A 13,569-nucleotide genomic window follows, 5' to 3' on the forward strand; every position below is an offset into this window, starting at 1 on the left:
TGGTTTATGCAAGATGGTGCCCGGCCACATCGCACGGCCGACGTCTTTAATTTCCTGAATGAATATTTCGATGATCGTGTGATTGCTTTGGGCTATCCTAAAGATACAGGAGGCGGCGTGGATTGGCCTCCCTATTCGCCAGACATGAAACCCTGTGACTTCTTTCTGTGGGGACACTTGAAAGACCAGGTGTACCGCCAGAATCCAGAAACAATTGAACAGCTGAAGCAGTACATCTCATCTGCATGTGAAGCCATTCCGCCAGACACGTTGTCAAAGGTTTCGGGTAATTTCATTCAGAGACTACGCCATATTATTGCTACGCACGGTGGATATGTGGAAAATATCGTACTATAGAGTTTCCCAGACCTCAGCGCCATCTGTTGTTGAAAATTGTAACTACTGTAATTTCGAAAGTTTGTCCGCCTGAAAATGTACTGTTGTGCCAAGCATATTGCAACAAACGGTGTATTTCTATCGCTGCTCGTTTAGTTTTTATTGCCGTTTCAAATATACCGGTCATTTTTGAAACACCCTGTATATTACACAGTGAAACGCAGTAAATTTCCATGGAAACGAAACAGGTACAAAAAAGGAAGTAACCTGTTTATTAGTTTCAAAGTAATTGCCACAACTGTTAATACCCGTATCTCACTGAGCCAAGACGTCAATGCCTTTATGGAAAAATATTTGCGGTTGCCTACGGGGCCATGATTGTATGCAGGCGTGTAACCCTTCGTCGGAATCCAAGCGACGGTCACGAATGTCCTATATCTTTCTTCAGAGCTCCAAAAATATGGAAATTGCGTGGGGAGGAATAGGGACAGTACGGACGATGTGTGGGTGGTCCGAAGTTTCGCTGGGAAGCCGTTACACATCCTCCACACAGTCCTGGTCTCTCCCCATGCGATTTCCATATTTTTTGAGGCCTGAAGAAAGACATTCGTGACCGTCGATTTGATTTAGCCGAAGAAATGCACGCCTGCGTACAAGATCCTAAGAGATGGAAAAGAGCCACCGTGGTACAACAGGGTTAGAAAACTGCTGCGGAAGCAAACGGAACTTCACAGCAAACATGAACATAGCCAAAGTCTTGCAAACAAACAAAAATTACGCGAAGCGAAATGTAGTGTGAGGAGGGCTATGCGAGAGGCGTTCAATTAATTCGAAAGTAAAGTTCTATGTGCTGACTTGGCAGAAAATCATAAGAAATTTTGGTCTTATGACAAAGCGGTAGGTGGATCAAAACAAAATGTCCAGACACTGTGACCAAAATGGTACTGAAACAGAGGATGACAGACTAAAGGCCGAAATACTAAATGTCTTTTTCAAAAGCTGTTTCACAGAGGAAGACTGCACTGTAGTTTCTTCTCTAGATTGTCGCACAGATGACAAAATGGTAGATATCGAAATAGATGACAGAGGGATAGAAAAACAATTAAAATCGCTCAAAAGAGGAAAGGCCGCTGGACCTGATGGGATACCAGTTCTATTTTACACAGAGTACGCGAAGGAATTTGCCCCCCTTCTTGCAGCGGTGTATCGTAGGTCTCTAGAAGAGCGTAGCGTTCCAAAGGATTGGAGAAGGGCACAGGTCATCCCCGTTTTCAAGAAGGGACGTCGAACAGATGTGCATAACTATAGACCTACATCTCTAACGTCGATCAGTTGTAGAATTTTGGAACACGTATTATGTTCGAGTATAATGACTTTTCTGGAGACTAGAAATCTACTCTGTAGGAGTCAGCATGGGTTTCGAAAAAGACGATCGTGTGACACCCAGCTCGCGCTATTCGTCCACGAGAATCAGAGGGCCATAGACGCGGGTTCCCAAGTAGATGCCGTGTTTCTTGACTTCCGCAAGGCGTTCGATACAGTTCGCCACAGTCGTTTAATGAACAAAGTAAGAGCATATGGACTATCAGACCAGTTGTGTGATTTGATTGAGGAGTTCCTAGATAACAGAACGCAGCATGTCATTCTCAATGGAGAGAAGTCTTCCGAAGTAAGAGTGATTTCAGGTGTGCCGCAGGGGAGTGTCGTAGGACCGTTGCTATTCACATTATACATAAATGACCTTGTGGATGACATCGTAAGTTCACTGAGGCTTTTTGCGTATGATGCTGTGGTATATCGAGAGGTTGTAACAATGGAAAATTGTTCTGAAATGCAGGAGGATCTGAAGCGAATTGACGCATGGTGCAGGGAATGGCAATTGAATCTCAATGTAGACAAGTGTAATGTGCTGCGAATACATAGAAAGAAAGGTCCTTTATCATTTTGTTACAATGTAGCAGGTCAGCAACTGGAAGCAGTTAATTCCATAAATTATCTGGGAGTACGCAATAGGAGATATTTAAAATGGAATGATCATATAAAGATGATCGTCGGTAAAGCAGATGCCAGACTGAGATTCACTGGAAGAATCCTAAGGAAATGCAATCCGAAAACGAAGTAGGTTACAGTACACTTGTTCGCCCACTGCTTGAATACTGCTCACCGGTGTGGGATCCGTACAAGATAGTGCTGATAGAAGAGATAGAGAAGATCCAGGATCATTTAGTAATCGCGAAAGCGTTACGGTGATGATAGATAAACTACAGTGGAAGACTCTGCAGGAGAGACGCTCAGTAGCTCGGTACGGGCTTTTGTTGAAGTTTCGAGAACATACCTTCACCAAGGAGTCCAGCAGTATATTGCTCCCTCCTACGTATATCTCGCGAAGAGACCATGAGGATAAAATCTTAGAGATTAGAGCCCACACAGAGGCATACCGACAATCTGTCTTTCCACGAACACTACGAGACTGGAATAGAAGGGAGAATCAATAGAGATACTAAAAATACCCTCCGCCACACACCGTCAGGTGGTTTGCGGAGTATGGATGTAGATGTAGATGATTCATAGTTGCGTATGCAACTGCAGACTTTTTTGCCATGAAAGCATTGATCGTCTTTGGCTCACAGTGGGATAAATATATTAACCTGTTATTGCGACTACTATTGAAATGATAAACAGGTTACTTAATTTTTCCCATTTGTCTCGTTTTCATTTGACTGCCCCTTATAAAAACCTGAACGGAAGCAGAAAAAACGAAAAAAAAAAAACTGTGTGATATGAGACACTGGCGTTAAGTACCCTGTAGCGAAATCTGTCTGATGCTATACGTACGTAAAAGCTTACAGTATGCAGTAAATACTATACAGCTCAAAACAACTTTGCATGCTTTGGTGAAAGCTGACGAGCATAATGAGCAGTACTTTAATTCTGAGTTAGTGATTGTACGGAATAAAGACCAATCAACTTCTTTTGAAATAAGGACGATAAATACTTAGAATAACAACGTTTTATTTAAATCGTAAATGCCAAACGGTTCGTATACCTCAGTTCCGATAGAATACGCTCTGAAGTTTTAGCTCATGCCCCCTCCCACTGCACTATATACTTCGCAAAAGCGGTAATTCGGAAAGCACGTGCACTTGTCACATGACACTTGAGTCGGGTAGCGCTATATTCTGTTGTATGCTGCGAGCTATGCCTCAAAACAAGGTCTGCTTTCGTTCAATTTAACACATTAAACTTTCTTGAGGTTCCGCGGGTTTAGTGACCTTGCATTCCAAGCTGATGAGAGAGAGAGAGAGAGAGAGAGAGAGAGAGAGAGAGAAAGACGCGTGGGAGGGGCATGGGGGGGGGGGGGGGGAGGAGGGAGGGAGAATCAGAGAGAGGCGAAGTGGGGAAGTGAATGAAACAGCGCGACGCTCGAAGTGCGTGTGCCAAAACTATGCTTTTCAAAAGTACGTACTTGTGCGAACATCAATTTGATAAATTTGAATATAGTTTGGGTGTCGCCACGAATAATATTAAGAATCGCGTTAGTTGTTATGGACGAGGAGACATGATACTTTGATCGTGTAAGTTTATTTGAAAACCCACAGTCGGTTATGTTCCGTATCCACAAATATAGGTTTTAGAGTGGAGAATATTTTTAGTATTATCTAAATATTACTTACTTTTTCCAAGTATATACATATAGTGCTTGATTTCTCACACTACGCACAGGCTCTCCGTACCGGAACCTTTGACGGAAAAAATCAAAACCGCAGATTTTGAGATGTGGTACGATAGCAGTTTTGCTGCGGTTGAAGCGATTTAAAACGGTTGTTATATTAACACTTTTAAAATACTCAGAAAATCGTTAAACTAACGTTTTAAGAAGTCTATCTTTCAAAAACAGTATGTATGTATGTGCGCGCGCGCGCGCGTGTGTGTGTGTGTGTGTGTGTGTGTGTGTGTGTGTGTGTGTGTGTTATGTACGGTATAGCAAGCTAAATGGATACGAGCACCAGAAGAAATCTTGCGCTTATTTATGTAATCCGCAAGTGCTCCAGAGAATTAGGTTAGCGATACTAGCTTCAAAAGGCCTGCAAAAGGTTACTGGGTGTTTCGTTTTATTAGTACATCAATAAGAACAAAGGAATATTAATCTCAATGTCTCGTCAAAGGCAGATTGTAACGTAAGATCAATACTAAATTTAGGCACTAGTTAACGTGATCAGTGTGTTGGAACGTAAGGAGAAGCCCCAACAAGCTATGACAAAAATTTAAAACCAATGATAATAATTACCGCGGCCGCTGTAAAGCGCAGATAAAGATATATTTTGCTACGCCGGAATGCGGATAACAAGTGATAAAAAAAAATTCCTTTCATTTTTTTGTCAATAGAGAGACTGTGTACTTTTCGAGTGGACAAGTCGTATTTTTGTAAGATGTGTGTGGTAGCCATTTGTGTTGTTTGAATATTAATTATTTTTTGTGAAAAACGACGCAAGTTTTCTTCCGCGCATCATCTCGATGTCAGGTCTACAAGCGGCCTGCATTCGAAAGAAAAAGCCCGATTAAGAACTGTTACACACACGGTTAACATATAAATACAGATGGCGGAAGGAGATGAATATAATCAAGGGCAGCAGAAACAAGTTCACGTTAAAATGGACTCAAAGGAGAGAAACTATAAAAATCCAAAATTTGGATATTAATTGAAAATAATTGATTTCTATTAATCTCTTTATATATATATACCCTTCATTATTATTACTATTTATATGTATATGTACATAAATTGGCACATCAAGCAAAATTAAATGACCAAATTTAAAAGAGCATATTGTTCTGCAAGTTAGTTATTTCCTGATCATGCCGGTTATTATAGCAAACACTGAAGCACATTAACGCCTTTAAAATAACGTTAGCGTCTGGGTTGTAACACACTGGGCCGTTAAACTCTATGTAGTTTGGTGCCAAAAAAATAAGTAGCCAATGGAAATGCCGATATTCCGATAATAGGGTGGGTAGAGTCACCAGAAACCATTAACGTCAATGTTTATGATATTGTGTTATCATGAGGTAACAGACCTATTTTGTAGTTGTTAAGTTTTCCAACAGAAACGGTTACATACCAGGCAACTCATGCCACAACTAATTAGTTCACAAAATAGTAAATGGATACTGTCGTATGCTTGACATGGATTAAACGTGCAGTTAGTAACCAAAGAAAGCGGTGAAATACTACTGTGCGAGCGGTTGTATCACAAATAACAATGCACAGCCGAGTATATAAAAACAGCAGTGTTCTGTGTGTAAGCAGATTACTAATGTGATCCGTACATTTCATTTCCGCGTCGCTACAGACATCCACAGTATTTCGCCTGGGGATGGGTGGACACGTGAAAACGCCGCTCCAGTCTCGCGACAAGCGATCTCTCGGCACTTGTCCAAAACAAAACCCACGCGACCGAAGCACATGCCGCTGTGTGAGTCTCGCTGTCTTGTTTCTTTTCGTGTAGGACCACGTGATCACTCCATGGGCATGCGCATTTCAGCCCGCCAGGCACAAACTTGTGTTCCTCTCCACATATCCACGTGTGAATATACAGCTACCGAAAACCATTTCCAATCGTCTCGCTGCTAAGTGTAGTTGCTACTTTGCCTCCTCTGCTTTTTTTGCTTTGGATACATAAGTCAGTAAAAACAGAACCCTTATAGGTTCATTTTGTTCTCCGCTTGTCTCTCTGCTTAGTCTCCCTGTCCAGCTGTTTAAGACCTCTTTTTCTCCGGAACGAATATATGCCCATCAAGTGGAGATTTATGTCACATATTAAGATCTACTGTCCCTTGGCGGCGTAAAAATTTTACGCTTCAAAAGTCAATGCATTCAAAAGAGTGGGCCATTTATATCACGTATTTTATTTTGACACTCGAAAACTCACGCACCTAAAACTATAGGGTACTTTCCGTTGACCTAGACTCTCGAAATTAGGCAAGAAACGAGATTTCACAAAACAACTAAATGAAAAAAATCCGAAAATCGTTAATTTTTAATTAAGTTACATAATTTTTAGGGTTCTGTCCCTCACTCTATAAAAATGGAACACCTGTAGGGTCGTTTTGTTGTCCGTCTGTCTGTCTGTCAAGAACCCTTTTTTCTCAGGTACGAGTTAGACGTATCGAGTTCAAATTTGTCACATATTAAAGTCTGTGGTCCCTCGGCAGCGCAAAAATTGTAAGCTTCTAAGTCAATGCAATCAAAAGATACGGACGTTTACACCACATATTTTGGTACTCGGAAACTCACCGATCAAAACTTGTACGCTGCTTTCCAGTGAAGACTCATGAAATTTGGAAAGAAGCGATGTTTTACAGTGCAAGTAGAGTACAAGAAAAAAATCAGAAAATTATTAATTTTTAATTATAACACACGAAATGAATTTATTCGTAATTGTCTTGACGATAGTGAGCGTTTTAAGGGGCGCATTACAGTAATATGTCGGACGAATGTACTTGCGTTGAAGTGGATAGGCCTTGAAAACCTGAACACACATCAATCGAGAAACAGGAAGAAGTTGTGTGGAACTATGAAAAAATGAGCAAAATATATAAACTGAGTAGTTTATTAAGGTTAAAAATAAGTGCCGGAGCGCCGTGGTCCCGTGGTTAGTGTGAGCAGCTGCGGAACGAGAGGTCCATGGTTCAAGGCTTCCCTCGAGTGAAAAGTTTAATTTTTTATTTTCAGTTTATATGACAAACTATTATGTTTTCATCAGTTTTTTTGGAGTGATTATCACATCCACAAGAAAACCTAAATCGGGCAAGGTAGTAGAATCTTTTTACCCATTCGCCAAGTGTATAAGTTAGGTGGGTCGACAACAAATTCCTGTCATGTGACGCACATGCGGTCATCAGTGTCGTATAGAATATATCAGACGTGTTTTTCTGTGGAGGAATCGGTTGACCTATGACCTTGCGATCAAATGTTTTCGGTTCCCATTGGAGAGGCACGTCCTTTCGTCTACTAATCGCACGGTTTTGCGGTGCGGTCGCAAAACACAGACACTAAACTTATTACAGTGAACAGTGACGTCAATGAACGAACGGACACATCAAAACTTCGCGTAAATAAAGAACGTAAATTTTCCACTCGAGGAAAGACTTGAACCAAGGACCTCTCGCTCTATAGCTGCTCACGCTAACCACGGGACCACGCCGATACTGCGCTTACGCTCTCCTAAATGTTGCCTATGTTACACATGGACTACTCAGTTTGTATATTTTGCTTATGTTTTTCATAGTTCCACACAACTTCTTCCTGTTTTCTCTATTGATCTGTGTTCAGTTTTTCAAGGCCTATCCACTGTGCCAACTTAAAACTAAATCTGAGGGCGTTGCGATGGGTAGGTTCCCTTGTGATTGGTGTATTGGGCATGGAATAATATCCAATAAAGCGTTTACTTTTTTCGGGCGATCTGCCGTCGGGACATAAGATTTTTGTTCGCCAGTAGAGTCCGAAGTCAACAAATAGTCCAGTCAACAATATTCAGAAAAATTCCGCAAATAAAATACAAAATCCGAAGGCAGAGGGCCGCCGAAGACGTAATAAAAGTTGTCGCCCACAAAAACTTGAAAATTCTTGCTCGGAACAAGTGTATGAAGCTATTCAGGAATATGGGAAGGCACATCAAAAGGATATAACACGTTAAAATGAGGAACAGACTACCAAAGAGATTACAAATATCTAAAAATAAGCGTCAAAATCGTCGGGCGAGTAATGCAGCTGCACGACATGCGAGCATCCTGTAGACAGGGGGAATGAACGTGCTCGTGACACGGCTGCATGACGTGTACTGCGTGGGACCCTGTATAAAAGAGAATGAACTTGCTGTCGACAAGGCCGCACGGCGTACATTACGCAAGGACCCTGTATACAGAGAGACTGAACGTGTTCGTAATGCCGCACGACGTGCAGACCTATTACGCAAGAATCCTCTATGACGAGAAAATTACATGTTGGTGACGAAGTCCGCATGGCTTGTATTACGCGAGGATCTTTGTATGCAGGGACGAAGAACAAATGCGTGATACAACTGAACATCAACTATGTAGACAAGATTCAGATTACGTTGACCATGTGAAAGAGACACGAGGTCTTCGAACAAAAAACTCTGATATCAGTTTTTTGATAATATCGTTGATGGTTACACGAATACCTGTTCCTGTTGCGGTCGTTTGTGGCACACACGTTCTCTTAGGGTTATGAGAAAGAATCAGCTGCCTAAGATTGTTTCAGAACAAAACTTAGAGAACATATTTGTAATCAATATGTCTGCTGCCTGCGGTTATTTTTGTTACACGTGTCTTAATACCTAAAAGATGGTAAAATGCCACGGCCTTTAGTGTCGTACCGAAATTCCAGACATTTTGCAACAACTTACACATCTCGAAGAATGTACTGTGTCACCGCGACACATATTTCTTAAGTTAGTTAGATGTGGTCAAGGTCTGTTTCCAATATGGATTTGTAGAAAATGTAGTCAATATTCCAGTCGATGTAAACACGATGGTATCAGCCTTTCCACGGCTTGCATCTGACAGTCGCGTAACGACAAATCTCCTGAAGAGAAAAATGTGTTTTAAACATGGCCGGAACGAACGTGTTCGACCCGCAAAGGTGAGAGAAGCAGCGAAATATGTAGTCTAGACGGAATTGTTTAATAATTAGGAATATTATGATGATAAATGGACATATAACGACGAAGTTGATACCGATGCCAATTGTACAGACAACAATGAATGCACTTGTGAACTTGGTGAGTTACAAGATGAACCTATAAATACCTGCAAATGCAAAAACTTCACTTGACAATGAGCAGGACATCGTCGTAACAACGGCACCTGGTTAGGGCAAGTAACCGCCATCATTAGTTTATAGCGATAATCTGCAAGAATTAGCTTTTGTTAAGGTTTATGGTGGAATGAAATTTGAAATTTAGAATAAAACTGTATTGCCCTCAGATAATGAAATCCGAAACACGTCGGTATAATAGAAGAGCAATGCGGCAAGATTAATTATCCATTTTATATATAAGTGCACTGTAGTTATCATGCTAGATAGAAATCGTAAAGAATAATTTGAAGGAAAGGGAGAAGGTTAGAGTTGAGGATGACGTCGATATCAACATTGTTACAGACGTAGTACAAGGTCGGTTTGGCCAAGCATGGTGAATGACACTGGCAATGGCATTATTAAAAGAGCTCCCCTCAACCAGGCTAGGTATTTAAATACCTGTTCTCCAGAACACGCGTTCAGCGCATTAACTTCTGCGCAACCTCCCTTGGTAGAGTATTATGTGATGTTATGTGCCATTAAAATGTCGTCACTCATTATGACAGTTGCCTGCAGGATGAGCAAGATACAGAATGCTATTACATCAGATCGCAATCAGATATCTAATTTCTGTATGCGGCACACCAACAACAACAACGTGGAAGCAGAATGTCCCATGTATAGTGTGTGTCGTGTGTACTGTGGGTAGTTTCGAATAGAACGGCGGGCCAACTACGTCATCTGTCTTTCATAATAATCTTCCAAAGCAGCTTTGTCACTTTGGAGCGCTATAGAGGGTCATGTAATACACCATACTGACCTAAGTCATGGAAGTAACGTGGAGTGTATGGAGTGTATGGGCCTCCCGTGAGACCAACATTACCAACTTTTATTCCGCACTATATTCATAGGGCCCCTGCCCATTAGACTCATTACTCGCTGCTTTTTGGCGATTCCCGTACGAGTTCGGGCACTGTTTGTGCATCCGCACAGGAGAAGAAGATGATCAAATGACCGGTGAGCCTTATTTTTTTTTTTTTGTTATGAATTTGGCCAGCTATGGACCGCATACAACTTAAGACTTATTGTGTTTCTTTTTCTTCCGTTCTTCCCAGTACTTCTTCATTTTCTCGCCAACTGCTCGTCTCTGCTCATCTGTCCACACTCTCTTGGGTCGAGGTTTTGGCGCATCTTCTTCATAGTTTGCGTTTTCTATAAGTAGCCTAAAGTTATTCCTGTCACGTATTATTTCTTCTTTTACACCTATTTTGTTGGCGTCTTTCTTTACTGCTTCTATCCATCCTACAGTGTTTTTCAGCTTACTAACGTAATTAAAAATTTTCTTTGTAATCCGTGTTTCTTCCATTCTTTTTAAATGTCCATAAAATTTTAGCCGTCTCTTCCTCATTGCATCTGTGATCTTTTCTGTATTTTTGTATAGGTCTTCATTTCTCCTTTTAATCCACCTATTTTCCTTGTTTTTCTCAGGACCTAGAATTTTTCTTAATATTTTTCTCTCTCTTTTTTCTAGTTCTCTTAATTCGCCTTTCTTATTCAATGTTAGGCACTCTGATCCATATGTTGCTTGTGTCCTAATACCTGAATTATAATGTTTAATCTTTGCTTGTATGGATATTGATTTCTTATTGTGGTAGTTTTGTGTTAATTTGTATGCAAATTCCAACTTTTTTATTCTTTCTTTATTTGTTGTGTTATCCAGTCCATTGGCTTGGATCCACTTCCCCAGGTATTTGAATCTATCAACTCTTTTAATTTTTCCATATTTTGTTTTCATAAACTTTTCTGTATTATGTTTGTGTTCTATATACTCGGTTTTTTCGTAGGATATTTTTAGCCCAGTCTTTTCAGCAATCTCGTGTAACATATCAAGCATAACTGTTGCGTCTGTTCGGTTTTCAGTTATCAATGCCATATCATCCGCAAAGGCTAAACATTTTACTTCAAATTTGTTCTTTCCTTGGCCCATGCTTATACCCTTTGTGCCTTATATATATATAGAGGGGTCCAAAAAAATGTATTCACTGTTTAAAAGTCCATAACTGGCAAACTAACTGACGGAGTTGTCTCATCTTTTGTAGTGTAATAGTTTGTAGTTCTGGCAATCGCCACACAAGCGATGAATTACGTTGTTTTGTTTTGTCAGATGACAGTCACCAGATAGTCCATAGCTGCACCTAGTTACTCGAGTAAATATGGTTGGCGCAAGGCTTACATTCGATGAAAGGAAGTCAGTCTTGAAGCGGTATTTTAAGTACGAAAACATTAATGAGGTTCAACGGCAATGGCGAAATGAGTATCAAACAGACCATCGACACATTTAACGATTCGTCGTGTTCGAGACAAATTTGAAGCCGAAGGCTGTGTTAAAGATGTACACAAACAACGATCTGGACGACCTGTAACAGTAACAAGTGCAGCTAACGCCCGTCGTGTGTTACAACACCTCGCTCACCACAACACCTCGCTCACCTCACCACAGAAGTCTGTGAGACAGTGTGCCCGTGAAACTGGTGTGAGTCGCCCAAGTGTTCGGCGAATTTTGCCTGCCATCGCACTATCCTCTGTGTCCTCGATGGCTCAGATGTATAGAGCGTCTGCCATGTAAGCAGGAGATCCCAGGTTCGAGTCCCAACCGAGGCACACATTTTCAACTGTCCCCGTTGACTTATATCAACGCCCGCATGCAGCTAGGGGTATTCATTTCACTGTAATTTATTAAAGAAACAACAGAGGGTCAAATGGGCGGCCATATAGCTACTTATCTTTGAAAAAAAAAATCACCAACGGTGCGGTGCTCCTATTTCAGTACACAACCTTCTCAGTGGTTGTCTGCAAAACCTCATTCAACTTGATGATGGATGCAGAATTCTAAGTAGCGCGAGAAATGTTCCAGCAAACTGAGAAGACGAAATGAGATAACTGCTGGCAGTGACTCGGCAGTTCGGCGTCCCCATGTTATTTATGACGATATCAGCAGCTGTAACACAATGACCTCATGTAATAAAACGGCTCAAAAGTATAGTTGAAAAAGAGGATGTAGCTGTTGAGGTATCATAAAATATTCCACTTATATGTACCACGTTTTTTTATAATGCGTTTTACGGAATTAAAAAAGCCTTGGCTTTCTCTGGTGGAGCCTCTCTGGGGACATAAAATAAGCCATCAATATCATCGGATAGTGTTCCAAAATAGAGGCTCTCCTCAAGCCCATATGATACTGTCGGTAGAAGATGCGCCAGTCTTCATTCCTGGAGACCCATTATCAACTCAAAGGGTTCCCATGTTAGTTGACCAAATTATATCTTGCAATAGCAAAGAACTGTTGGTCAAGATACAAACTCGCAAACACGTACATTCAGGTCATCCCAAAGACAATTCGATCTTGTCGATTTGGAATACCTTTCTCCCCGTGGATAAGATACGACTTCTTATACCCCTCGAAGACGATAGAAAAATTTTAAAAATGGAATAAAGAGTAAAAGTATTTACTGGACGACTTAGTAAACATTTCGGCGCATTTCACATTTGATGAGGACTTTGCATCATCTGAATTAAACTTCGACCAATACATATTGGCAGTCAGATATCCATATAAACTGCCCAAAATATATTTACAAAGACGCCGCAAATGTGCCAAGTCTAATCCGTTTTTCAAAGAAGTGTTGGAATTAAAGCAGCTAACATGGGCTGTCAATTTATACTGGATCCATCAGCGTGTTCCGTTTACAATGTCGATTGTATTAATATAATGAATTTGGGAGCCAAGTAAGTGACCCAGATCATTGTATACAGTTACATGAACGACAAGCAGATTTAGTAGGAGGAATGACTGTCCGTACAGCAATATTGTGTGAAGATGATGTATTGAGTTTAGATAGAATTTTTAATTTTGGTTTAAATGGTTGATATGACTCTAAGCACTATGGCACTTAACTTCTGAGGTCATCAGTCCCCTAGAACTTGGAACTACTTAGACCTAAGTAAGCTAAGGACATCACACACATCCATGTCCGAGGCAGGATTCGAACCTGCGACAGTAGCGGTAGCGCGGTTCCAGACTGTAGCGCCAAGAACCGCTCGGCCACCCAGGCCGGCTTTTAATTCCGGTCAAAGACATTATGCACTACATGTAGGGCACATTTTCACTCAAGAATCACCATCGCTGTTTTACTATTTCGTTAGTGGTGGAGTTAGTGTGCGCAAACGTTTACTAATTTAGGGTTTGTATCAATATTTGAAGCCTATTTTTAATAATAGAGATCTGGATGTAAACCCTGACGATGCTACAAATTTGTTTTGTGCAAACACGGCAAAAGCCGCTTTTGCAATCGGTGGTGACACTGCATGCAATACATTTGGACTTCCTGTGTCCCAATGTTGCTAACAATGCC

At 41.0% G+C, this 13,569-nt stretch overlaps 1 protein-coding gene across 2 annotated transcripts in view; it reads right to left on the reverse strand.

The window, feature by feature from the left end:
* The window catches only part of LOC124777355 (sialin-like), a 126,662-nt gene that overhangs the window by 65,081 nt on the left and 48,012 nt on the right, over nucleotides 1-13,569 (reverse strand). The window contains exon 1 of one of the 2 annotated variants that reach the window (XM_047252729.1): nucleotides 5,665-5,784. The exons of the other annotated variant lie outside the window; for it this stretch is intronic. Within the exon in view, the coding sequence (XP_047108685.1) occupies nucleotides 5,665-5,671 (7 nt within the window). The 5' untranslated portion in view covers nucleotides 5,672-5,784. Of the gene's footprint in view, nucleotides 1-5,664; nucleotides 5,785-13,569 lie in introns of those variants that run through there. 2 annotated transcript variants of the gene reach the window in all.

This window comes from Schistocerca piceifrons, chromosome 2 (assembly GCF_021461385.2).
Source record: "Schistocerca piceifrons isolate TAMUIC-IGC-003096 chromosome 2, iqSchPice1.1, whole genome shotgun sequence".
Classification (NCBI taxonomy): domain Eukaryota; kingdom Metazoa; phylum Arthropoda; class Insecta; order Orthoptera; family Acrididae; genus Schistocerca; species Schistocerca piceifrons.